The 27,579-nt window shown below is 47.5% G+C and overlaps 3 protein-coding genes across 3 annotated transcripts in view; 1 reads left to right on the forward strand and 2 right to left on the reverse strand.

Moving 5' to 3' along the window:
- Positions 1–3,165, reverse strand: part of HSPA12A (heat shock protein family A (Hsp70) member 12A) — a 107,440-nt gene extending 104,275 nt beyond the window's left edge. Inside the window, exon 1 of the mRNA XM_016212181.2 lies at positions 3,022–3,165. Within this exon, the coding sequence (XP_016067667.1) occupies positions 3,022–3,024 (3 nt within the window). The 5' untranslated portion in view covers positions 3,025–3,165. The remainder of the gene's footprint in view (positions 1–3,021) is intronic.
- ENO4 (enolase 4) lies at positions 3,023–22,567 on the forward strand. Its single transcript, XM_016212182.2, has 14 exons — positions 3,023–3,187; positions 4,489–4,617; positions 5,391–5,581; positions 7,409–7,560; positions 9,418–9,587; positions 9,678–9,809; positions 11,055–11,108; positions 12,608–12,664; positions 14,060–14,227; positions 16,349–16,474; positions 17,794–17,989; positions 19,592–19,659; positions 20,139–20,256; positions 22,006–22,567. The coding sequence occupies exons 1-14, from the start codon at positions 3,023–3,025 to the stop codon at positions 22,131–22,133; spliced, it is 1,854 nt and encodes a 617-aa protein (XP_016067668.2). The 3' UTR covers positions 22,134–22,567.
- A 2,525-nt stretch (positions 22,568–25,092) lies between these two features.
- The window catches only part of SHTN1 (shootin 1), an 81,222-nt gene continuing 78,735 nt past the window's right edge, over positions 25,093–27,579 (reverse strand). Inside the window, exon 17 of the mRNA XM_087823978.1 lies at positions 25,093–26,788. Within this exon, the coding sequence (XP_087680104.1) occupies positions 26,563–26,788 (226 nt within the window). The 3' untranslated portion in view covers positions 25,093–26,562. The remainder of the gene's footprint in view (positions 26,789–27,579) is intronic.

Here is a 27,579-nt window from a genome sequence, read left to right on the forward strand (position 1 = left end):
CCAGGCTCTGCAGTGGATGTGAGGATGACTCAGACTTGGCTCCTACCATCCTAACAATCGACTCAGACTTCAGTTCTCCTGTAATATTTGATTTAACACCCTTCCCTCAAATATTTTTAATGTAATTCTTCAAAGTTATACAAATAATGCTTTCATTTCAGGAAAATCAGATACGGTCAATATATAAAAAGAAAACAGCCCTGGCTGGTTTGGCTCAGTGGTTAGAGTGTCGGCCCTCAGACTGAAGGGTCCCGGGTGTGATTCCAGCCAAGGGCATGGACCTCGGTTGCAGGCCTGATCCCCGGCCCCGTCAGGATGAGTGCGGGAGGCAACCAATCAATGTCTCTCTCACATCAATGTTTCTCTCTCTCTCTCTTCTACCCTCTCTGTAAAGCCATGGAAAAAATATCCTCAGGCAGGTTTTTAAAAAAAGAAGAAAATAAAAGTTTCCTATGATCCCATCACCCAAGGATGACACAATTAACACGCTCATGATATCCTTTCAGACTTTATTCTGTGCGTATGTGTACACACACACACCCCTGACATATTCCCTAAACTCTCTGTCCTGGATGCCATGGAGTTTTTTCTTTCTTCCATGAGCCCTTTTTGCTCATCTCCTACAATAGCTCCTCACCCGCTTCCTGTGCCCTAAATATATTCCTTCCCCAACTTGAGATCCTTACTTAGTTCAAGAGGATTCCCCCCCCTTTCCTTCCAGAAGATTCATCTATTTTTATTTAACTTTAAATTCATTGTGGGCATCTTCTAGCTATATCGTCAGTCTTCCCTTTCCTCTGGTCTTACCAGTGCCCTACATGTCTCAGAGCAAAGGCGTCCTGTTCTAACAGAAGCAGACCACTCTCTCCTTTTCCCCAGTTCTGTCGGCTGTAACGAAACCCTACAGGCTCTCCCCAGCGGCCACCCCCAACCCACTCAAAGTGCTTTTCCGCCTTCTCTCCCCATTGCTGCTGCTATTGTTCAGGCCCTTCCGTCTATATTATTTTCTGCCTGGGTCTCCAGCTTTTTGTATAACCAAGCACCCACCAAGGTTGCTCACGGCTGCAATAACTCCCTAACACAGCTCTTCCTTCCTGCCCGCCCTGCGAGTGGCTCCCCATCCTGCAGAGTGGAGCCCGGCTCCTTCTCGGCCTCGCCGCAGGCTACTTTCCCGTCCTGGGATACTCCGTGCTCACCCAACTCCAAAGCATCTGAGTGCAAGTTAGGTATTTACTAAGTATCTATCCTCTGTAAAATCCAGCCATTCATTCAACAAATATTTCCTACCAGGTGATGGACTCACGCTGGGGATGGGAAGGGGAACAGGACACACCAAGCCCCCGTCCGCATGGGACTCGGGAGGCGAATGGGTTCCAGAGAGGAGGCTCTGAGACATGGCCTTCCCAGCTCCGGATGCTGCCAATGTTCCACTAAAATGTCAAATGAGTCAAGACACCCCCAAAGGGCTGACCTCTGTGGCCCAGGCTGCGAGTTGGGGAAGGGTTCAGATGAAGGGCCAGGTGGGGAGAGCTGGAGTGTGGGAAAAGGGGCCTTTGAAGTGGGGCTCAACTGGGCCTTAAAGGATGGGGGTATCCGAGAAGGGGGTGCCCTCCCTCCAGGGGGATGTGAGGAGAGGCACGAGGGTGGACGGGAAACAGCAGCAGCAGCAGCAGCAGCAGCACAGGTTCACTCAGCACCGCCCAGCAGGGCACATGCCCCTCCCCGGCCCAGGCTCTGCGGCGGCTGCGAGGGTGACCCAGGCTCGGCTCCCACCGTCCAGGGATGTCCCCTCCGGCAAGGAGGACAGAGCCGGTCCGTGATGGTTCATCGCGCCCTGGGACTCGGACCGTCCATCAGAGACTCGGAGAAAACATCGAGGGAGTTGAGAGGCGGTGCACGCCTGGGTCCCCATCCGCAGTATTTATAAGATCAGATGTTTTTACACGTGTCTGTGCGTCTACGGAAAATAAGCTACCTTGTTGCAAAGAGCTTTCTCACTCCCTTCCTCACTCTGCCCTAAGTGCCGGTGGACCCGGCAGGGCGGGAGGGGAGACGGGCTTCCCAGACGAGCCAAGGGCGGCAAAGGCCCGCCGGCTTCCGCGACCTGCTCGGGTCCGAAGCGCGAGCGGGCGAGGGCAGGGCGGGGGGGGCCCCCCGTGCGCCCCCGCGGTGCAGCCCGGCGGAGGGCAGAGGGCGCTCGCTCCAGGCCCCAGCATCGCAGGGACGCCGGCGGGGCCGGGAAGCCGGGCAGGCGGCTGGGACGGAGAGGGCAGGACGCGGGCAGCCAGCGAAGGGGGGGGTGCTCGGCCCACGCACCGTCTTCCACCCCCCTTCTCAGGCCTCGCCTGTACCCCCCCCCCCCCGCCTCTGAACCACAAACCACCACTGAAGGTTCACCGCACGTCTTCCCGGCCCACGCTTTCCCCTTCCACTGACTCCATCGCACTGACCGCGGGCAGGACGCGCGTGAACGCCCAGCCCGGGCCCGGCTCGGCTCCGGAGCGCAGCATCGGCCGAATGAATGAGCGCCAGGGCCCTGCGCAGCCCGGAGAGCCGCCCGAGCTCCCCCTCCCTCCCCCTCCCTCCCCAGGCAGAGGCCCGCGCGGGCGCCCTCGCCACCCGAGGACCTCACGGCCCCGAGGAGCGACGCGGGTGGGGGCGGCGGAGGCCCATGGCCCGGGTCCCAGGGCAGCGGGACCCCGCGCCACCCCGACCCGAGCCCACAGCTGGAAGCCGGGACTAACGGGCTTCCACGCGGAGCGCCCCCTGAGATTGCTAACGCTCTCGCCATCCGGAACACGTCGGGGGAAGGTGAGGAGCGACGCCGGGGTACAAACTAGTCCGAGAGCATCTGGGAGAGGGGCCGAGGCGCCTTTCCCTGCTCCCGCCGCGGCGGAACCCGGGACCGGAAGCCTCGCGAGATCTGGGGGGCGGGGGGTCTACGCTCGTTGCGTTGCCTAGCGACGGGGAGGACGCTCTCGGGCCCCCAGGCTAACCCCCGCTGTAGCCTTCATCTCCTACCATGGGGGAAGACGGCGGCCGCCGCGGCTGTGGGCCCCCTAGGGAGCTGCAGAAGCTGAAGCAGCAGGCTCTGGAGTACTACCGGGAGAACGACGTCCCGCGCAGGCTGGAAGAGCTGCTCAACGCCACCTTCTACCTCCAGCCTGCCGACGTCTACGGGCACCTGGTAGGGACCTGGGACAGCACCCTCTTCCCTCCCGCCCCTCCCCCGCCCTGCGCTGCGGCAACGCCGTGCGCCTGCGCCGCGGAGTCGCGCGTGCGCGTGGCGGCCGCGGGGGTTGGCGACCGAGGGGGCGCGGAGAGGCTCCATGAAAGGCAGGGCGGAGGAGATGCGCGGAAGAAAGTGGAGGCAGGCGGCAGCCAGAGGATGCTGGGCGCCGGGCGGACTGGTAGCTACGGCCACAGCCCGGGGCCCGGCAGGCTTCCCGGCCACCTCCGCGCAGGCCTGGCCGGCTCCGGCTGTTCTGGTCGCCAGATAGTAACTGCGCGCGCTCGGCCCCGCTCGGGGTGGACGCCTGGGCGGCGCTGCAGCTCGGCCTCGTTCCCAGCCGCGCCCGCTGCTCCAGGGGTCACTCTAACGAGGCCTCGCGCCCGCCTGGATGTCGGTCCTTCCCTGGCCGGCTCCTCCCTGGCGTCCAATTCAGATCGGAGCCTCGACCGCTGTCCCCTGGACGGACGGTCCTGGCGCGGCCCCAGCCCCTGCGGCCCTCTCTGCAGGCACCGTGAGCTCCGGGGGGTCCTGCCACCCTCCCAGTTTCTGTGCCCAGTGCGGTTTCTGGCACAAACCTCAAACTTAGCCTTAAGCATAACGAGCACTTGAAACAAAGGCAGGCGCGCCCTCCCTGCCAGGCCACGTGCGCTAAGGGGCACCTACCCTCGGAAGGCAGCGCGGGGAGGAGCTCGCGCCACGGTGAGGCCCCGTGACCACAGGCAGAGCGGGTGCCCCCGAGAAGGAGCCCACGCGTTCCCGGGGGCGAACGCACGTCCTGCGGGGCAGGTGACAGCGGGCGCTTGGGGAATGTTTATTTTTCTCCGTCCTTGCCCAGACCTCTAAGGCGGGGATGGGATGGGGGAGGTGTTTGCTGGGCCCCTTGTGCTCTGTGCTGTATACGTTATTTCACTTAATGCTTTAGGACCCTGCGAGGTAAAAATTATGATTCCCGTTTTACAAATAAGCTGGCCCAGTGAACTTCACATTTTCCCAAGGGGCACGGGTGATGGGTGAGGGCCAGCTAAAGAGTGACACGGGGCCTTGAATTAGGGATTGCATGTGAGTTTCTGCTTAGAGTCTGAAAAACAAATCACCCCACCTACCCGAGACTCAGCATCGGGCTCCATCCAAATCTTAGTGGGGGGGGGGGGGCGGCGGCACACTTGGGGGCAGGTTTATGAGAAACTAGAGTAAATGTGAATGCCCCTTTAAAGGTAAAGACGATGTGGTGCCCTGATTGTTTTTCTGTGTTGAAGGCAAACTACTTCTCTAAACTTGCGAAGCCTCCCACCATATGCAAAGTGGTGGGGAAGAAAGTGCTGGACGGACTGGGGCTTCCCGCCCTCCAAGTGGAAATATTCTGCACCATTCAAAACTTCTCCAAGGTACAAGGCAGCCCAAGGGTTCTTCGCTATGTCCTGGCCCCACTGCACGTGTTGTCCACATCGTGGAAAAGGAATGCGCTGAAATTCAGTGTTTGTGAAATACACACCAACACACGATTTGTAAGCAGACATGTACATAAAGCATGAACCACACAATCAACCGTGATGGCTTTATGATGTGTAAGTGTTACGCAGTACAGACATGACATGCTCACTTGAAGATGATCCAAGATGGAGAAAGGAAATGGGGCAAAAATAGGTTTAAACCTGACATTATTAATGTGATGAGCTCCAGAAATCGACAGATAGGCTTATAGACTGATATATTTGCATCTAAATTCACACAGATTTGGAGATATATAGAGCGAGCTACATTAAAAAAAAAGATTCACTTTCATAATTTTAATAATCATTTGAATTGCTACATATTTGTTGCTAGAAACAATTTTTCTTCAGTCTCTGAGCAGAAAATAATGACGACTCAATCTGTTTGTACACTTTGAGCTACTTATTGAAGAGCTAGTGATAAAAATGAACTTCAATGTAAGGTTTTTCTAAGGGGATTTTAACAAGGTAAAATCTCAAATGTTCCCTGAGGCTGGGTTCCATAGTATTTCAAGAACTATAAAAATCCCTCCAGGAAAATTATATCTTCTCATTTTCCCTTTGAAATTAGTGATAAAATATCATGCCCATTAAAAGCTGGATACACTTGATTTCCCATTTTCTGCGAGAGGGAGAGAAAATGCAGAACACAGATGTGTCATTTTCAGAACATATGTTCCGTGGTGATGGCGACTCACTTTGAAGTCCACGATAACACTGTGCCCGAGCTGGCTGAAGCGGAGGAAGCAGAGAGGGCCGATGCCGTCAGGACCGCTGTGCAGTGGGTCAATGAAACCATCACCCAGGAGCTTCGGGGCCTAGTGCCCTCCAGCCAGGCTGAGGTGGACCAGGTGCTCAGGTAAATCTTCCACTTCAAAATGTAAGTGTGCAGTATAAATATACACAGAGTGTCCCCCTAAAAATGTATACACACTTTAATAGCTAACAGCTCAATTTTGAAAATGAAATGTATTTTAATAAACACTGCCTTTATAATTATTCAAAGTGTGTGTATACATTTTGGGGGGACATCCTATATTTGTTTTCTTTCCATTTCACCTGCCAGTAAAACAGGTCTGTCATATCCACAGGACAGTTGATTAGTCAGTTAAGAAGCCTAGGCAAAAGCAGCACAATTTAGCATAAAATTTTGTTTTTTTCCTGAAAACCATTATTAAAATTTTACTGTGTAAGGCTACATAAGGACTTTCAACCTCTTTTCATGCATAGAACTTCCTTAGGATTCAGTAACAAGTTTCTCAGGAATAGAATTAAGAATGGAGATGATGTTCCCTCCCTCTCCCCACCTCCTCATATGCCCTCGTCAAACGTACCATAGGCTTTTCTATAGTCACAATGAATGGGTGATTCTTATTTTGTGTCCTCCAGACACAGCAAGGTCTTCCATGCTCTGCCCATAGGTTGAAGCTGAAATGTGAAAACCACACAACTATTTACTGGGGCTTGTTGAGTACTGTTCAGTGCCCAACGAAGTAGAGGTTAGCATTACTTTTCCTTTTGTGCAAGTCCAGTGTCACAACCCTCTTGGCCAAACGACGGTCAGCTGGATTCTCTTTCCCCAACCTTCATCGCTTGCCTCATGGTGCATAACATTACATTTCAGTTTGCTTCACGGTTGGATCGTGACCTTTGTAAACACTTTTTTTGAAGTTTTTGTTTTCTGAATGCTATTGCACCTACTCCTTCTTTTGTGTGTATCTTTTCTGCTATTAACACATCCTTAGTTTGTTCCCCCAACATCTCAGACATACCTCTTATTCCATACACTACTTTTTTCCTGGAGCTTTGTCTCCGCAAACCTCCCACCTGGCTGGTTCCTCTCTGGGCCCACTACAGAGAAGCCATAAGACATCCTTTCCTTGTTCTCTTATTGCCAGGGTCCCATATCTTCCTCTTTCTTAACCTGCAGGATTACATCCTTTAAAAGTAGGAATGACAAAGGGATGTAAAGTTTTTGAGTTCTTATGTGTGTGAAAATGTCAGCACTTTGCTGTCATGGTTGACAGTTTAGCTGAGTATAGAATTCTCCTTTAAAATTAATTTCTCTCAGTATTTTAACGTCACTGCCCCACCAGCATCTGGATTATTAATAACTCTAATTCAAACTGGATTCCCATGTCTTTGTTGGCTTGTTTTTTGTTTTTTGCTACAGAACCTTTTAGCCTCTTTTAATTCTGGGTGACTGAAATTTTATGTAGATGTACCTAAGTGAGATTTCCCCAAAGTTTTTTTAACTATTTATTTTAAGCCCCATCCTCCAAAAAAAGAAGTCCTGCACATATTGCTGTATATTCCATTGTCTATTCTTGACTCATTTTTTTTCTGATGGTCATTTATTGAAAAAGAAAATCCAATAGCCATAAATCATATTACATCTTCAAATTTTACTTTACGAATAGAAACAAAGCTCAAATAATTTTTTAAAACAAGCACCTGCAATCTTTAAACATTTACTTCCAAGCCAAAATTAATTTCAGTTCTTGGACACAGTTTCATAACAGCATCTTCATATTTTGGCCTTGGAAACTGAAGCTGATTGTTCTTACATCACTAAAAGGCAGAATTAATTATTAAAACATATTGGGGTCAGCACTACAACATGACCAAAATTACGAGCGATATTCCGAAGTATGCCACTCTACAGCCATATTTTCTTGCCATTAAGGACATTCTTTGAAAATAAAGTGCAAGAAGATAAGGAGAGAAAAGAATTGGAAAAGAGCCTGGAAGACTCAACAGTGCCCACACTTCCATCTCTGATAGTGCCGCCACCACCACCTACTCCACCTCCATCAAAAAAGAAAGGACAAAAGCTAGGTCAGTGGCTTATCGTCTCGCAGAACCTTTAGTAACAAACAGGTGAGACAAAAGGCTGAAGCTCGGACGGCCTTGCTGAGTTAGAATCTCTTCGCTATAGGCCTAGGCTGGGCTGCCACCAGGCACCATCGGTCCTCCACACCACTTCCTTGCTTGAAGCTTTTGTGTTGGGCTGTCAGGGTTTTACCCCATCTCACTATCCACTCATTTTTATTTTTAAATATGTTTTCATTGATTTTAGAGAGAGAGGAAGGAGAGGGAGGGAGAGAGAAAAAAACATATGTGAGAGAAACATTGATCGGCTGCCTCCTACATACCCCCTACTGGGGATCAAGCTTACAACCTGGACATGTACCACAACTGGGAATCGAATCGTGACCTCTCGGTATACAGGATGACCCCCAACCAACTGGGCCATACCAGGCAGGGCCATTTATTTGTATTTCTTTGTGAGATAAACTAAGTGCACTGAATGGTGGCAATGCCGGAGACAGGGAAGGTGTGGCATGGGGGTCCTTTAACTGCCCCTCAAAATTTCCATTACTTCATCAAGAAGCCACTCCATATTTTAAAGATAACCAACATTTTCTTAGCCCTATGTAACATGTTAATAAAAAATTTATTTGGAAAAGTTTGCTATTTTAAAGCAAATAATCGAAGTTATCATGGCCCTTTGCTCCATGCCTTCCAACAGACTGCTAACCTCAGCTCCTCCAGCATGTCAATTCTGGAGCTGCTGCTAGGATTGTAACAGTTTTTTCTATGTCTATCCAACTACAACATGCTCTTTGAGGGTATGAATCATGCCTTGTTCAATTTAGCACTGCCAGTGCCTAGCATGATGCCTGGTTCAAACTAAATACCCACTAAATGTGGGTTCTACTGAATGAGAAAGCACCAGACCAGAAAGGGACCAATCACAGATTCAGATGCTGAGGCCTAGGATGGGGGGGTGGGGGGCAGACAAGAGAGTTTCCCTTAGACAAAAGAATTATGTTAGGCCAATCTCTTGGGAGGGTGAGGACAGCCACTGCCGAATTACATGTAGAGACCACCAATGGATAGTCATTTGGCTGTTGCTTCTGACTGATCCAACTTGGAACACAAGAGAAAGGAAGAAGTTAGGACAGTAATTTGCTAAACATTTACTACGTGCTAGGCACTTACAGCTTATTCCACTTCCCTCACCTACTTGACTCAGGCCAGGAGCTGAGGGGAAGAGGAGGACAGGAGGGACACTAAGGACTGATGATAGACTCCGTGGTACCCGATCAGACTGGGTGGCTGAGAACATATGGGAGTGAAAGATGAAGAGGGATTCTGGCTGGATGGCGGGATCTGGAAGGCATTTCTAAAAGAAAAAGGCATTGGATGGGGGCTGGATGGGGGCTGGCGAGAAAGATAACTAGTTAGATACGTGCATGAAGAGATGTTCACCATCAGGTTGGGTGTGCCAGAGCTGTGGTGGGAGAGAGGAAAAGCAAAGGGTTTGGGACTCAAAGACTGTCCGAACCGTCTCTTTATTCACTTTCTGATCAATACTGGACAAACCTTTAAACCTCTCTAAGCCCTAGTTTTGTTATATGTGAATGTGGGATAACAATATCTGCCCAAATTAGATGTTCTAAAAATTTCTTAGGGAGGCAAAACCCATGCCTAAGGATTCTTCAAGCATTAGGGAGTGGTATATGAAAGCAAACAGAACACTTGTTGGGGGTCGAGGTGGAAGATACGTGATTCCCAGTCTCAGTGTTCAACCTTTCTTTATGTTGGGGCTGTATCTGTAAGTAAAGCATCAAAAAGTAGTTTTCTTGGAGTCAAACTTCCTACAAAGGAATCTTGTATTTTCCCCTCCAGGTGTGAAGCGTTCTCTCACCGAGAAACCCATTGCCGCTCCAGAGCCTGTGGAGCCCGTGCTCTGTGGCAGCATGGCCACAGGGGCTGTGTCACTGGCTGTTGCCAAAGCCAGTGCCGTGCTGAGCAGTAACCCTTTGTATGTCAAAATCGCATCGCTGAAGCACCCTCAGGTCAGTATCCGTTACATTCCATCATGAGGAGCCTGGCTCTCAGCATGCATGAACCATGTCTCGTTTCCTCTTGCTTTCCCCCCACTTCAGGAGCAGCCAGCAAAGCTAACTATACCTCTGCTAATGGTATCTCTGGTCAGCTGTGGGAAGTCGTCGCCTGGGAAGCTGAATTTAATGAAAGAATTGATCTGTATACCCCATCCTGGATTATCGGCTAAACAAGTACCTTACATTATCTCAAACTTTTTCTAAAAAATACATACACCAAGACAGAGGGAAATAAATACAAAATGAGAAGAAATATTTTAACAAATGTTTCCATATCAGGGAAATGGGAGGGAAGCAAGACCTCGGACAAAAGGGAACACACTTAGAGCACCTTAGATCTCTGGTTCGTTAAGAGCTGACTCATGCCAGTGCGTCACAGAGAAGCCGTGTGTGTGTAACTTTGTTGGCCTTGATGCTGCTGGAGGGTTCCTGCTGAGGGAGCTGAGATATCTTCACTTACAGGTCCACGCACTCCAGCAGCAACAAGAGGGAGCTGCCACTTTCCTGGCAGCCTATTCTGTGGTTAGAACTCCAGGGCCTGAGATGGCAGATTTCTGGGCACGTTAGAGAGGGTTAGTGCATATTTATGGAATTTGGAATGAAGGGACCCTAAGTTGCATTTTTACTACTTAGTGGGGTGCTAGTGTCTGTATTGTTCTTTGTGTCCTGAATGAGTCGATACCCTTCTTTAAAACCTCGTGAAGTATTCTGCCAACTAGGCATTAGGGAGAACTCAGTGCTCACGTTATCTAGGGGATCTTTTAAGAGAAAGCAGGAAGCTCCATCCCCTCTGATAATGGAGTGATACAGTGAAAACCATTATTTTTTAAATCTCAAGATGATTTGTGATAAAGAATCCTTTTTTAAAAAGAATAACCATTACCTCCAAATTGACCAATTGTGAAAGGTTAGGATTTATCTCTGGCTCACAACCTGCCAGATCAAGTTAAGATCCTGGCATCTGGATCTCTCCTGAAGTGATCTGCTGTGCTGTGTGGGTAACAGAGCACTGGGCACGCAGTTCTTTCTCTGTCTTCATATGCAGATCCTACTGTCATCAGAATACACTTTTCCACTTTTTTAGTTTATGCTAATTCAAACACTATCATGCAGAATCCCTTCGTGACCTGAGACCTGTACTGCAAGAGGGTCTGTCAGGAGACCGTGCAGTAGAATGGAGCCAACTGAAGTGGCCAGTTCTGAACAATGGAGGGGGTCCCGAGGAAGAGGGGCCTCTCATTCATGTTTGGCCAAATGAAAACTGAGGGCTGACGATTAACATTTAATCTTCTGATTGTATAGACCTTGTCAGGGACCCTACAAATATTCTGAGTTAGAAATAGCCACGTGCGGTGTAAATTTTTATATTTAAAACTTCTAGACTGCAGTTGTGGATGATCGTGTTTATTCTACTTACAGGGTGTGGAGATGCTTATGGAAATTCAGAAACAAATTAACAAAACAATTGAAATGGTAGGTAAAGAGAATCTATGGTATCTGGTTACTGACATGTATATAACTTCTAGTGCCCAAGTTATAATTTGTTGGCTGTGGAATTAAATCAGCAGTGTTATTGATATGGAAAATGCATTAATTTGCTTTGGGTTTCCTGTATGAGCCAAGCTTATACGTCCCCTCATTGGCTGTGGATCCAGCTTATGATGGTGCTTAACAATCTCATTTTGATATCCAAGGCAGCTAGCTCTATGCTAAGGCCATCCTCAGGATTCAGAGAGAAAGGAAGGATTTGGCCCCTGTGATGTGAGAGGTAATTTGGAATAGCGGTTAAGGCACAGACTCTTGTGTCTGCTTAGCATCCCTGTGTTGGGCAAACGAGTGCCCTTGGCTAAGAAGCCCTCGAGGGGAAGGTCACAGAGGCAGGATGACAGCTGTATGAGTCACTGGCTGTCCCAGGATCCCACATTTGTTTAGAGTGGGGCTTTTGGAAGCACTAGCCCTTCCCCCTGCAGGACGGAAGCTGAGACACAATAGCAGTTTGACTTGAAGGCACTTTGGCTCCAATACTATCTTCCCAGCACCAGCCCCTCCCCTGTAGTGATGGGGGGACAAGCCATACAGTTGATCAGAATTATGTGAAGCACCAGCCTGGAGTGTCTGTGGCACTTTTCAGGAGGCCACCTTCTTTATGGGTGGCCAGCCTGCAGAGACTCAGGTTTGGACAAGTTAACCCTGACCTTGCACTCTGCTTTGCCCCTGATCAGCTGTGTGACCTTAACTTCAGTTACATAACCTCTCTGCCTCAGGTTCCTCATCTATAAAGTGAGTATAAGTACTCATCACATGGGGAGATTGTGAGGAGTAAATGAGTTGGATACAAGCAACATGCTCAGAGTATTTGCACATACTTGAGTGTGAACCATGCTGATTCTTGACAAACATGACCCAGCTTATAGAGCCAATAAACGCTGGACATAAAAGTGCATCCTTATCAATACAGAAAACTCCCAAATTGTGGGAATGTTTCTTTGGGAAATATTTTTGCTTTTATTCTCAACTGACTTTACCCACACCAGAGTCACCAGACTTAATGACCTTCGGCTGTTTCCAAAAGTTGAATCCACCCTGCAGGAGAAAGTGCTTGTACTCTGAGAATATTCATATTCAAAACAATATACTGGGCCTATGAAAGCAAATCCCTCAGTGGTCTTATTCCTTAAGGGCAAGGAGGGGAATTCATTTTTATGAGTAGAAATGCATGAGCATGTACATACATGCCCCAATTGGAGGCAGAAGGCAGGGAAGAAATATTGGGAACACGTGCCTGAACTTGAGAAATAGCTTTGGGTTTATCAAAGCAGGGGGTGGCTGGTGTGACCCATGTGTGTGTGTGATTCACAGTGTGACTGGCCAGGCTCCAGAGCAGGGAGAGGCCAGAGGACCTGAGCGGCGCTTGCTGCCCACAGACATGTTTGAAAATTCCAAGTGATGTGTGTCTATCTTCTGTCCCACAGCCCCCTCCTCCCAAAGCAGAGGCGAAGAAAGGGCATAATGGAGGCAAAAGAGGCCAAGTACGTACATGTTTGTTTACCGCACTTGTGACAATTCGTTCATGTCCCCGCCCCTTTGTCTCGCCTGTAGTCATTTCGCTTCAGGGCCAGGGCTGATGCAAGTGCAGATTCTGCTCCCAGAGCACTAAACCGGGCAGCTCCAGAGCTGGAATGTCACTCTGCCCTTGCCTTTCTCACAACACGCTGCTAGGCCTTCTCTACCGGTTGTCAGTTGTCTGGCCAACTGAAATCTCTGAGAGCATCTATGGGTAATGGGATTACATTTGAAAGCCTATAGGTAAAGTGTTGGGGAAGTTGGATCTCTCTGCTAACTAGATGAAGGGCATATAGGATGGTTTAGATTTTAATTTTACTACTACCAAAGAGAGAGAGAAAGGCACAGAAAGACAGTCACTCCTTACATCTGGTCCCCAAAGGCACTGAGGTGCCATTTCCGGTGACACATTACCAGATCTGATTTTGCCAGGAGAGGCACACAGTCCTTGTGAAAACTGAAAGGGCGTTGGGAGACAAGCTGAACTTGATCAGTCGGTCCACTTTGGTGACTGTGGGTGCTCTGAACACAAAAATTTTCCCCTACTATTCCTTTGTCGAATAGAAGTTTCCTCTTGCTGATGTTAAAAATGTTGTATGGTTCTTATAATTAATTAGTGCTATGGCCAGTAAAAAGGGGATATTTATACCTAGGTTCATGTTTGCTCTTGAGTTTGGTACACACACCCTTAAGCCCTCAAAATTATTGGTACTGCTTTGACTTACATTATAATTGCATAGTGGCAATTTATCACAAGGGCACATCAAGGCTGACCTTGCAAGAGAAGCATGTGACTGCCTTTCTCTGCGGTTCTTTGACTCCTCAAATCTTCTTCCACTGAAATCCACCCTCAGGGCTGCATCCTCTTAGCTGAAGCCTCCAGTCCTGAAGGGGGGCTGCAGTTATAAGTTTTAACAGTTTCTTCTACTAAAGGGCAGAGGGACACAGGAGAGAGCAGGTTGGAGGAAGAGGGCAGAGTTAGGGACAGGCAGGACAGACATTTACAGGGACAGCCCAGAGACTCACCAGCCTGGTGGTGGTGACTCAGGTGAGCCTATATATAAGGGCAGAGCCAATGTAGAGAACATGGGCACACTGAAGACAGAAAAGTGTGTTTTCCATGCCACACTCGAAAACCTTGGCAAGTAAAATAAAGTAAGAGAATTATTCCCAGATACTGTAGGGCAACTATATGCTCAGAGGTCGCACAGATGAGTGGGACCTAGACATAGGATTAACCAGGCATCAGAGGAGCACCTCTTTGGAGAGTCGTGTCTGGTTATACAATGTGCCTAACACAGGAAACTCCAAGAACAGTAATGTGCTGTGTTTACACGCATCATTTCCCTTTGGTCTTACAGCAGCTGATCACTGGCAAGATGTCCCATCTCGGCTGTTTAACTATTACTTATGACACCATAGAGCAGCCCCTGCTCCTGATACAAGGAATCTGTGCGAACCTGGGCCTAGAACTGGGAACAAATCTGCATCTGGCCATCAACTGTGCTGCACATGAACTGATGGACTATGTGAGTGTCTTCTCCAGAACATTTACTTTTTGTTGAAGTCCCATTATTTTAAATTAGAACTCAAAAGAAGAGCTTATCTGTATATTTTCCAAACAGATACTATTTTTTGTTGTTAATTTGGGGGGGGGGGAGTCCAAATATAAATGGAGTTGAGAAAGCGAAGTTAGCTAATGACAAGAGGATAATATAACCATATACATAATTTTTAAAATTAACAGAAAAAATCATAAGTATTTATAGAAATTCTGTAATACAAGTGACTAGAATGGGTTGCTTACATTGCAATCATGAGTGCCATTGAAGCTTAATTTCACAGACTGGTATGTTTTGCTGAGTATAATTACTTGGTTGGTAAATGCTGAATTTGTCAGGCGTAAAAAGTGAATCCGTTTTAACTGTGACTTGACAAACCCTTCTAGAGTTTGTACTGTGGCTCACTTTTTAAATATAAAAATGCCTACAAGTTATTGAAGTTTATGGAGAATATATCCAGTTAAGCCCATCACAGAGCCTGGGTTAGGACAGATCTTTAGCAGTGAAACTTCACCTAGGAAGCTATCTTAAAAAGAAAGAATAGAAAACAAGTTTTATTTAAGACTTTTGTAGCCCTCCCTTCCTCAGGATATTGCATCAGCAATTAACCTTTAAAAGTGGGAAATTGTTACATTAGGAAAGCTACTACAAGTTGTCTGTTTTATACACGTACTCCCCATTTTCAGATACATAAATGCTGAGTCTAGATTTTATAAAGTGCCCAGTACACTGATGTGCATTTATGGTGACTGGGTAATTAATGTCAAAGTCAGGGGATATGACCGAGCAGAATTTCACTTTGGTTTCCCATTCTAACTTCAAAGGAAAATGTGAACAGTATACAGGAACCCTAAGTTTCATCTGGGTTCTAAAAGTTCTTACTTTTCTAAAAACACTAAGCACATAAAGGAATGTTTAATGTAGTTTCCTATTCCTCACATGATGATTGGTTCCTAGGCATAGCATTAAGGAAAATAATTGCATGTTTTCATCAGCAACGTGTACCAAGAACTATGACTATACCGACTCCTAGTGTTAACTTGAATGGGTATTTATTGCTTATATTCAGTAAAATACATTAGCTTGGTATCAGATAATTATTACAACAATACTAGTTCAAAACCATTAGCATTTCCTTACTGACAAGATAGGATTTTAGAGCCTTAAAGTATAGAAACTAAAAGTTCTTGATGCTGTTTAATGTGAAAAAGGTATGAAATCCTTCCAATTATGGGTTTCTTAAGAGCCTAATTCCAGTGGAATCTATTCATTCAGCAACAGCAGCAGGAAGTCATTAGCAAACCAGTCATTCTGTTCCCTGCCAGCTCTCCCAGGTGCCTCAGTGCCCCCAGTGCCACGCCTGAACAGACTTGGAAGGAAAGGTGCTGTGTTTTGCCGAGACGACACTAGATCCCGTAGCCCTGCTTATTTCTATAGCTAGTGACCTGGGGGCTTGCCAGCCTTCAGGTGAATGGGGTTGCACCAGAATTCCACTTTCTAGACAGTACTGTCACTACTAGAACCTGCATGCCCCCTGAGAAAGCAGTGCCTTCACATTATCACTTTACTTTCCATACTGGCTGTTAGTATCTCAAAAGCTCAGATCTGCTTTCAAATTTCAGAGCATTCCCAGTAGAATAAGCCGTTTGTTCATTGTAAGTTGAAAGATGGTGGGTTCTATCGAGTGGGCAGGTCTGCATGGCTACGGTTGGTTTTATGAACTTACGTTATTGCCCATCTCCCTATGCAGCCAGGTATCTGGCTCCGCATAATAAACCTAAGGCAGAAATTATCCCCAGCCCCCCGCCCCACACACACACACTTTTCTCAGTTCTTTTGTACACAAGGCTTCATCCGAAGCCAGTGGGAAGAGCTCCATGGGCGTCAGAGGGGTTGGTGAGTTGATTTCCCAACCCAACATATGTAACAGATGTTAAAAGTAAAATGCGTACATTTCTTATGTGAATAGGGCCTGAAAAGAATGTTTATAATCTTTTATGTGAAATGAATGGAAATGTATTTGAGCCCCATTTTTAATGTTTGAGGAAGCTGGCGTTTACCCTCTAATCTCTTCCTTCTGTTTACCAGAGTAAAGGGAAGTATGAAGTGGTGATGGGAACGTACAAAAATGCGGCTGAGATGGTTGACCTGTATGTGGATCTGGTCAACAAGTTCCCTGCAATTATTGCCTTAATTGATCCTTTCAGGAAAGAGGTAACAGGATTCACCTTGAATTTTACAATAAAGCACAGACTAAAAAATCTCACTCTGTCATCCGAAACGTGTTGGAATTTGGGCTGGGCTGAGTTTCTTTCTTTCGGCATTTGTGAGAAAGGCACTTGCTAAGGAAGTGAATAGCAGAGACGCAGTTGCCTAGGAGTGAGCCCGTCTGCAGAATGGAACAGGCCTTCCCAAGCTTTCAGGAGTATCTGTATGTGTACCGGCAACTTAGCAGATGGAAGCCAAGCCTGCTGTGCTAGCTGGTGCTTCAACAGGTTAACCATGTCTCATTGTCAGGTGCTCAGGGAAACAGGCCTTCAACTAGGCCAAATGTTTTTTAACCTAAATCCAGTTACTATGTATGCAGAGAAGTAACAAAGCCGTATTTTTAAAAGGTTTGCAATACTAAGTTTTTTAAAACCTGTTAGGGCTAATGCATCTAATGAGGGTTGTTTACATGCCACAGAAGGACCCCTCTCTTCCTAACCCATTTCAATAGCAAAACTGAAATTCTTGATTTTATGAATTTGAGAGCCATTAGACAGACTAAACAGATACCCTCTGAGATAACTCAAGGTTTTAAACTGGGGGAACAAGAGGAGTCTGGATGTGGTTGGGAGCCCCAGGGTCTCTCAGTCCCACCTTCCCTTTCACAGCCTCAGCTCCGTCCCGGCACTCGCAGGGGACATAGACTGAGCTCAGTGCTTTATCGCCAGACCTGTCTTCTGTGCTCAACCTGAGGCTCTAACTGCAGCTCCTTTTAGTGTGATGAGATGCACCTATATGATCTGTTCTAAGGAGACAGGCTGAAATCTGGTACAATGGCGGGGAAGACTTTGAATGTTATTTTTTTAATAGTAAACATTTTCTTTCATATAGTGGTGTCACTAGTAAAAAACAGGGGTGTTGAGAATGAGGGCCTAGAGGCCTTTCAGACTCATTTCTTTCAGTTGTCTGTTTACCCGAAAGAAGAGCAAAATCTTCTCACCAGCCCATCCTTAGCAACACTGCAGATAACACAGTGGGTAAGGAAAGCCTGGCTGTGAAGACTCAGAATCAGCGTGGGGAACAGCATCTAATGCGTACAAAATTGTACTCACTAGATCTTTAAGCCCCAGTTTAATCACTGTAAGTTTCTGTCCCAAGCTTGTTAATCTGTGTGGCTGCAGCCCAGGCAACATTCAGCTGCAGATGTGAGAGAAAACTGTGTTATCGCAGAAAAGCATACAACTCTGATGATGTGCTGTATGACTCCTGTTGTTTGTGACTGTGTTCAATACCTTATAACGGTCAATTCTTCAATATTCACCCAGGACTCTGAACAGTGGGACAGCCTCTATAACGCTCTTGGTTCCAGGTGTTACACAATTGCAGGAAGTGCCTCCAAAAGCATCTCTAGACTTCTGCAGGAAGGAAATATCAGCACCCCCAAGTCCAGTGGGCTGGTCATAAAACACACAAACCAAACCACAATGTGTGACTTGGTGGAAATAACCAACCTCATTGACAGTGAGTAAAAGTAGAGTTCGGAAAGACTCAAAATGAACTTGGTTATACAAGAAGCCCAATATGCAGGACGGTGGGTAATAAAAAGCATGGAAGAAACGTTGGAAGAAAAAAAAGTCCCACCACCTATGAGAGAGCTGGTGCCGGAAAATAAAACGCAGCTTACTCACTCTGCGTTGTTCCCTATCAGCCGCAGTTTGGGGGTCATCCCCATTAGTGAGGGCCACCACAGAGGTGTGGCCAAGGCCACCGCCCTACCAGCTGCACATGGCAGGATAGTCATCCCACTCGCCCACACTGGGTCTTTTTTTACTTCCTCAAAAGTTTCAGACTCTTTACCACCTTGAGGTCTTTCCACATGCTCTTCCTTCAGCCTAGAATGCTTTGCCCTGTACTGTTACTTGGCTGACTCCTGATCCTTCAGGTCTTCTTCCCTTAAATGACACCTCTCCAGATATATAGGGTAGGGCAAAAGTAGGTTTACAGTTGTGATTATGCAAAACAGAGCTTATTCTTGTATCATTATTTATTAATTACTGTATTGTTTTCCATACGAACAACTGTAAGCCTACTTTTGGCCCACCCTGTATATGCCTTCCCTGACTTCTTCCACCCCTAACTGGTTGCTCTGAACCTTTCTCATAGCAGCTTATATTTTCTCTTTGTAGTACTGACCACAATTATTTGTACAATTATTTCATGCCTGGTATCTCCCACTAGACTGTAACCCCCATGAGTTCACGGGAGTCTTGGCCACTTATGCACAGTGCCTGAAACAAATATCAGAAACTAGGCAGAAGGCTAGTCTCAGACCTGGAGCTGGACTTAGCCTGGGACTGGCAGCCAGGGGCCTGGGCTGGTACCAGAGGGTGGAATGAAATGCTCCTAGTCCCCTGGCCTGCAGGCTGGCCCAGTCCAGGGCCCATCACCCAGCAGTCATTCTGTTACTTCAGATCGCTGCTGTGGCTCCCGCCTCTAAAACACAAACACTGTCACTGTAGGAAGAACTTGGGCTCACACTCCTTGCAGACTTTGGTAAATTTCAAGGGGTTTTGAGATTCTCAAATGATTAAATACTGTCAGTGCTGCTCTTCTAATAAGTAAACATTCAGAATGGCAGGCTCCTTTGGGTAAAATTCTACACAATGAGTTGTGAAACCCATTACTTAGGCACATCAACTCCCCATGTGATAACCTTGCACTTACCGTGCACTGACTCAAAGGTGCATTTTTCTACATTGAACACAAACGAAACTGAATCATGGCTTACAGCTGTGGTCACAGAAATGTATCAATGTAACCTGAGCATTTACCCCTTTAGTGGTAATAATGGTGAATCTTACAATTTATAGTATTTTAAATTTGACAAAATGTAGCATTCACTTAGTATTTAGCATCTAAGCTACTGGAAAGGGGTGAACAGATAAAACCAGGGGAATAAAAAATGCAAGTATTTGGGTTAGAATTCTTAGGTGCTCAAGTAATTGTGTCATCACAGGAAAGTTTTAAACCTCTGGAAATTGTTAAATGTTGATCTCAGAGCCTCATGCATATGCTAACTGTTTCTGTACCGTGGAAAACTGAAAGGAACTTCTCTGCCTACAGGTAAGAGGCGCGTTGCTGTCTTCGGAAGCACAGAAGGGGAGTCATCGGATGACAGCCTTGTCGATCTGGTGAGTGCTGAAGGCCGGTCAGTTGCAGAATTGCCAAAACACTGCTTTTAGCACGAACTGGTATTTCAGAGAAATGCGGGCTTTGGCGGAGGCAGTCCTGTGACCTTTATGAAATAGACTTGCTCCCTCCCAGACAGCTCCCTTTGGTGAAGAGCTAACCGTGGACCTTTTACAGAGGAGGAAAATGGAAGCCCTGGGAAAGATGATGAACACACTGCAGTGCCTGGGGGTGCGCCTGGCCTCACCTCCTACAACGAAGGAGAAAGGCCAGATGTGCTTTGGTGAAGCCGGCACGCCCGCACGCCCAGTGAAGTGTCGTTGCAATCACACTCTCTTTACTGTCTGACACCCTCACTTTACAGCCTCCTTATCAAGATAAAAAACGAGGTCAGAAGACAAACCCCGGAACAGAACACAGGGACAGTGTCCTTTTAGCAAGATGTCTCCTCCATTTAAAAGAAGCTGTTTCCCCCCTTAAGGCCGTCGGACTGGGCGTCCGGTTTATCAAGTTGGGAGGTCTTTCTCGCGGCGAACGGGTGACGAAGTACAACCGTGTGTTCACTGTAGAGGAAGAACTTGTCCAGAGCGGAACACTGGGTACGTGCTGCTTCCTTGCTTTGTTTTCACGTAGCTGTGAACCAGAGAACAAAGGTGGGCAGAGGGGGAATAGAGGTCCAGCAGCAGGAGGCCAGGGGACTCCAAAGCCCATAAATAAGTGCCCACAAACGAGGATGGCATTTGCCACAATGGGAATTGTTTTCTTAATGGATTATCTATTAACCTGAATGTTTAAAACCCTCGCTGCTCTTCTTGATAAACAGGATGCATGATGCTTTTCAACAGAATTAATTGATTGGAATCTCCAAGCCTACCTTTTGTTATGGTCCAAATTATTGCTGAGGTTTCTCTGCAGAGCCCATGAAAGTTAAAGGCAGATTTTTCCTGATGGCTCCTGGGAGCCACTCATTTTACTTAAGACAAGTAGTCAGTGTGTTAATTTTAACGTTGTACTTTGGGAAGGCTGTGGTCTCAAGAGAAATGAACCAATCACTTATGACATCAAACCTTTGTAAATCTGCATGGGTCGAATCACCCCGTGTACTGGCTAGCTGGAGAGAAACACCCCAGATAGGCGATTTTACTTTTTACATTACTGATGGTGAAGGCCAAAAGTACATCTGTAGCACAGAGACATTCAAAGAAACCAATAGTTATTGCCTTTGTAATTCTAAAGCTATTTTGTACTTTAAGATAGAATAAATGAATTGATACACTGAAAAACAGTATTCTTATTTGAATAGTGCTGACAATTAAAACGTGAAATTTTCTTGGATGCTATAAATGAAATCTAAAGGAGACAGATGTATTATAGAATGTCCTGGGGAGCACACCAGTGAAAGCAAGCACACGGTCCTACTGTATGACTCAATATGTGCATTAAAGAGGAAAAAAATAAACCGATAGAAATTGTGATTAGAAATTTGTCATGCTTAACATATGTCATGATCTTGAAACACACCCTAAGATTCATGGACAATAAAGATGTAATTGGGAGACCAGTTCTGAGTCGCATCAGGGGAGTCAAGCTACTTTGTGTGGTTTAGTGTGTGACACAAGGCTTGTTTCTTACCAGGTGACATCATATTCTTCCTCCCTGGTGCCTGACTGCTTTTATGTCCTACTGATGTAGGTTCCTTAAATGACTTCTCACATTTCCAGCCAGACCCACCACAAGGGAAACAGCTATTCAGGACTCTAGTGACTGGGGACCAGTCCCTCCCTGGTGACAGCGCAGGCCCCGAGCATTCTGGAATGGATTAACAGATTGAGAAATTTCTCTGGCATTGGCAGTGGTCAGTAAATGTTAAGGGGACCAAAAACTGGAAAACAAATCTCTCCACCGAGAGACTGAGCAGGAAATCTCGGCGAAAGCTCAGCTAATAAAACTGTCACTGCCCATATGGACCTGACAGAATAGCCTAAGTCTGCACTCAGTTACCCTGGGTGTTAGTTGGCAATGGTGTGCACTTAGGTACAGTACTGGCCTTCGCTCTAATTTCTCTTCTTCCTCGTAGCCTTTTCTGCTGAGCCACTGCCCAGAGTCCACTGCACATCAAATGTTCCAGGAGGCTGGCTGAGGGTACAGTGCAGACTGAGAAAAGCAAGTGTACTGCACAGTCAATGTATAACCCAAACAGGCCCGATTTTAAATGGCTCCAGAATCCTTTCTGATGGTGACATGACACCTCTGGACACTTCTGAGGACGATCTCCTTTGAATCAAACAACATCAGAAATCGGCACCACTGGGTTAGACAGTAAACATTATTGTTGTTGTTTTTAACAGGTCTCAACGAAGAACTCACCTTTTCTAATCTGAACGAGGAAGACGAGGCCGCGGCGGCCCTGGCTGGGGAGCTGCCCGAGCCCCCGGAGCCCATCTTCCCCACAGAAGTTGTGGAGGCATCAGCCTAAGCGTGAGCATCTTCTGGACGGGCCGACACACCCCGCCTTACGGCCACGTCCGTGCTAGGAGCCTGGGGGCCTGGTGTGTCTCCGATGCTGGCTTCGCTCTAACGCGTCACTACCCGTGTGCTCCTGTCCTTCCTTTCATGTCTCCTGTTACCATTTGGGGAAACGCACACAGTGTTCCGCCTGAAATCGTGCCTGTGAGCGCGTGTTAAGCCGCCACATTTCCGCGGAGATGCTGTGCACCCCTCTCCCGTCCGCTGGGGCGGGGCGATGGCCTGGGGAGAGAGTCCAGTACTTTTGTTGCGACACTCAGTTCCAGCACCTCACAGTTTACACAGGAAACCATCTCTGAAAACAAAAACCTCTCCCACGGAGCGCTCTGTGCCGGAACAGGCGCGTCCGTGCGTACCCAGGAAGCACGGCAGTTCCGTGCCAGCCTCGCGGAAGCAGGAGCCTCGCGGCGTCCTCGTACTTTCCTACCCTCACGCCCCTTCCCGGGTCCCCTTCTGTCTGCGTGTTCGCTCTCCTTCTCTTATTTATACCCTTGGAGTCCCCTTCTACCCCCTGTGGAACAAGAACTCGTGTACGTGAGTAAACACGCTTGGATGGGTAACTGTTCTCGAGGAACTAATGCGCAGCTGTTTATATTACAGAACGTGGCAGGTGACTGAACCGCCTCCCGTAAGCCAGCCTCGGGGCTGCAGCAGAGGAGGGACAGAGGTGGCCTCACCCAGTCACACACCGACAGACCCAGTAACGCCTCCCACTTTGTGCCGTTTAGATTCTCTGTTAAAAGCTATCACTTGCTTTACCCCAAAATTATATAAATTGCTGTACACTGACCTGTGGGAGAGTTGGCTAAATTAAGATTTCTGGTATATTCTATATGCTTTTACTAAACACACTGAGGACCTCTCCTCTTGAAGAGCCTTAACAGGGAAATGTAATGGTGTGACGGCAGAGCCCAGGCCCTCCCCCGAAGCCATGACTCAGTCAGCTCGGGGGCAGACCCTCCCGGAGCTCGGGGCAGAACCGGTCGGTCACTCCAAGCTGGGGGAACAGCCTCCAGTCTGTGGCTGCTACCACCTCTCCTGCTGCTTCCCGCGAGCAGCGGGGGATGAGGAATGGGAAGGAAAGTTCATTTTAAAGGCAGGAGGAACAGACTGGTGTTCACATGTACATGTGTGTGCACATGTAGGCACACACACAAAACACAGGAGACCATACGAGAGTATGCCCTGGAGCTGTGATACAAACAGCACAGCCGACTCACCTTTACGTCGCCTGAGGGCCAGGCCACCAATGGGTAGGCAGCATTTTAATTTAAAATTTTAAAGTGATAAGCACTGTTTCTATTTTCTCTCTCTGTCTACATTTGTTCTGTAATATACAGTAGATATAAAACATATCCATCATATGCAAGATATTATCTGTAAAAGAGATGAAAGCAACTAGTCACTTCCCATTTGAAGAGAGGACGGTGGGCCTGGAAAAGTCAGTGCTCGGAAGAAACCTCCATCCCATCCTTAGGTACGCTCCGCCTGGTGATCCTTCCAGGTCAGTGACGACGGGCGGCCACCACCCTCAACTTATTTCCACAGAAGCTGCAGTTTTTCCACGATGAAAGCGATTAAACACGCACAGTGCGCATTCAGGAAAACCATCCACACCTTGTTTTATAAGATTCTGTGATATGGGTTATCATTTACCTGACAACCCAAGCATGGTCCCGAAGGATAACTAACAACGATTTTCACCTGTGCTAACCCATTTCCAAGTCTGACTGCCCACAAAGGGAAGGAAGGAGGAATTGCTGGTGAGCAGCCAGGGCCCAGACTCCGTGCTTTCTACCCACACACAGAGCGGGTGGTCAGAGCCCTGTGACCCCTGCCCATCAGAATTCCCACAGTCCGATCAGCTGCCGAGGCTGCTGTGGGGAGGGTGTGGACTCGCTCAGGCACAGACGTGCTCGAGTTGCCCCGGCCGCTGTGGCTCTGTTGGTTGAGCCTCGCCCAGTGCACCAGAAATTTGCTGGTTCAATCCCCAGTCTGGGCATGTGCCCAGGTTGCGGGTTTGATCCTGGTTGTCTCTCTCTCTCTCTCTCTCTCAAATCAGTAAATACATTTTTTTAAAAGTGCTAGAATTTTAATTAAATTCTTATTCATTCCAAAGAAGGGAGACATTTTCTTTAATGGCAAGAACACAGATATCCCTTTGCCTCACTAGGCTATAAAACTGCATCAACATGAGTTACAAAACCCTGTAGCAGATGAGACCTAATTCGTATTTCTAAAACAGAAGGAAGAATAATGTTTTAAAGAAAGCAAAAATATAAAGGTGGCAGTCCCTTCCAATTTTAAAACAGTGTAAGTAGGGTGTCTACAATTTTTTTTATGCAAAGAGCTAAGGACGTACCTTGAGTCCCAGGTGTCCCCACCCCAGCCTGACTGCTTGTTGACTATGGCACCCCAGCTGGGGCAAAACTTCCTAAAAGCTGATGCGAAAAGGGAGAAATTGTAGGCAGGAAAGGATAAGAAAAATCCTACATAAAATACTTCTCTATCAAATTAATTTTAAATGATCGTGACCATGGAGAAGGAAAGCAAGCAGCTCAGCAAAGGCAGGAACGCGCAGCACACCAGTTACTCCCGCTGCCTGGCCCGGCCGACACGCCCGCCTCGCGGCGCCCCCCCCCCCCCGCCCTGGCAACGAGGGGGCTCGCAGAACTGCGCTGCCCTGTCACGGAGCCGAGCACACATCCTTCTGTCCCTAAACGCCTGCGACACACCCCAGGGGCTGATGGCACACAGGAAGGAGGAGAGCAAGAGGAAACGGGAGTCAAGTCCTCCAAATAAACCACCTTGTGTATTAAAAATTACCAAAGTGATCAGCGCGTATATAATTTTTAAAGAACGTCCAATTTGGGGAACTAAACCAAAAATGTCAATAACCACAAATGGCCTTTACTGGGATACTGTTGGTGCTTTTTAATAAGTGTGGCGAGGAGAGTTCGAATCACAGCAGAACGAACTGCTTGAGGGAGTTAACGCAGCTTGCAGCCAGTACGTCACACAGCAGTGCTGTGCAGTGAGGGGGAGTTACAGCTGAAACATTACATTTCCATTTCCCAGGCGTAAACAACAGTAAAATCGTCCCTGGAAGAACATGGCAACAGTCAAGCATAAGGAACCTACAGAAAGAGAATTGTCTCCAAATTCAGGAAGGACATTTACCTGCCCACCCACCTCTTCAAGCCTATGCTTAGCACACGTGCAAAAATAAAGTACGACACAACCACTGCAATTGTTACTATCATTTTCCTTCGCTCTTGGGCGAGAAACACCCGACAGCTACATGCTGAGCTACGCTAGCAAAACGAAACCTTTCACTTTAACAGTAAAATTACCATTACTGAATCACTGTCATAAACAAATGCATTCAAGTACATTACCACTTATTTTAAATAAACATCAATTTTGAAACAATCAACTTGGAAAAGCTGCATAAGTTGTTGTTTTTTTTTAAAAAAAATCCCTGATTACATTTCTATTTATTCACTGTGGTAGACTGAAACATTGTATTTTTAGAGACTACCACTTAATTTCTTACAAAACAAAAACAACAAACCTGTGTAATGTAGAACAGCAGTAAAGCAAGGAAACTGTCACTCATCTTCACTGTACCAAGAACTGTGATGAAATATGGTACTCGTGCCACATGAACACATGAGAAAAACACGATGAACTCATAGCACAGAGCACACGGTTTACCAAGGTAATACTGTTAAGTTCAAGGGTTGACTTGCACCTCAATTCCGAATTCAGGCCACCGGAGCACTCCCTCCGGCGTCCTCGGGAGGTTTTAGACACAGTCAGAAGCATGTACTTTTCATCCCGTAGGTAACAACGTGTGGAATTAACATTGACTGCGGGGCTCCTGGCTGACGCCCGCTCCCGCACGTCAAGTTCGTCTCCTAGAGAGCAGTCTGTACGCCTCGGCGCCGAACCACTTCCACGCTGCTGCTGTTTCCCCACCCAGAGGGTGGGATCCAGAAAGCAGCGCATTCGGGGGCTTCTTAAATCACCTTAAGTTGTTCGGTTCTGTTTATCCAAATGACCCGGCCCTGCAAACTTTCAGCATCACACTTGTAATGTACAGAAAGATAGCGACATCTGAATTTTCTGTAACCTTCCAAAAGAAGTCACACTTAATACAGTCATGAGGAAAAACCTTATCCCTATGAACACAGAAAGAAACTACAGAGATGTGTATTTTGCTAAACAACTTGCTTATATTAACAGGTGAACTACTTACAAAAGTGACCTCAGAGAAGAACCTGTTTTCTGAACGCAGTGACAAGAACAGGACGTCTCCAGCCCTTGCCAGTGGCCAGGGCCAGCCGCGTGCGTCCTGAGAGGAGCTCCCGAACGCCTCAGCAGTGGGAGCTGTCTGCGTCTCTCATTTTCTCAGCGCTGTCGTCTTCTCTGTGCTCTGCTTTCATTTCGCCTTGGTCATCCTTGCGTTGCGCTGGATCTTGTTCGGCAACCTGGTCTTTGGTTTGGGGTTCAGGTGTGGAAACAGGATCTAAAACTACAACTGGTTTGGCTGGGTTCTCACTGCCAGGGTACCGCCTCCTCCATCCAGCGTCACTGGGAGGCCTAGGGGACGAACAGTTAAACAGAAATTAAAAGCAGAGAGAGAAAAGATCTGTCTTTCCTATTCCTGGATTCAGATGAACAGAAAACCCGAAATGTTCCACGTCTAAGCAACATGCACAAACTGCCCTTTGAGGTGCCAGCCATTTAAAAAAAAAAAAAAAAAGCTATTAGATTACAGATTAGGAGCACAAAGCCGGGAGGAAGAAGGCGGAGGAAGTCAGAGCGATTAACTACAGGAGGGTCAGAAAGCCAAGTGCACCTACCTGCTTAATCGCACGCCCTTCTCAGGAAGCGCAAGGCTCGCGGACACGCGCGGACCTCCCCACCGCCCGAGCCCACGCCCGTCCCGCCTTCGCCGAGCCGGAAGGAGCCAGGTAACCCCCTGCCTGTGGCCCCGGCACATGCGGGTGTAAATCTCCCCATCACCGATGGGACACCTGAGACACCGGGAGAAATCTCAGAAATGGGGGCGGGTGGAGGAACTAGGCCAGGTGGGAGAACCCTGAGAATAAGCTGAAATGCTGTTGCCATAAACTTTTTCTAAAAAGACTATGTTTCTTGAGAAACCTATTCTTGAACTTCAGATGCCGTTTCTCTTCCACGGGGGCTTTCCTCTCTTCTCTTCTGATGCAAGAAGCCACTGCTGCTCAAGCTGAGTGGGGACAACTTCCTTGTGGAAAGTGATGTCCTGAGATGCTCTTGCCACGTGTCAGGAAAATAGGGGAGTCGGCACCTCCTCCTCTCAGGGGTCATGGTCAGGAGCTGCTGACCTGGTGCCTGAGGGCTGAGGG

This window comes from Miniopterus natalensis, chromosome 14 (assembly GCF_054644295.1).
Source record: "Miniopterus natalensis isolate mMinNat1 chromosome 14, mMinNat1.hap1, whole genome shotgun sequence".
Classification (NCBI taxonomy): Eukaryota; Metazoa; Chordata; class Mammalia; order Chiroptera; family Miniopteridae; genus Miniopterus; species Miniopterus natalensis.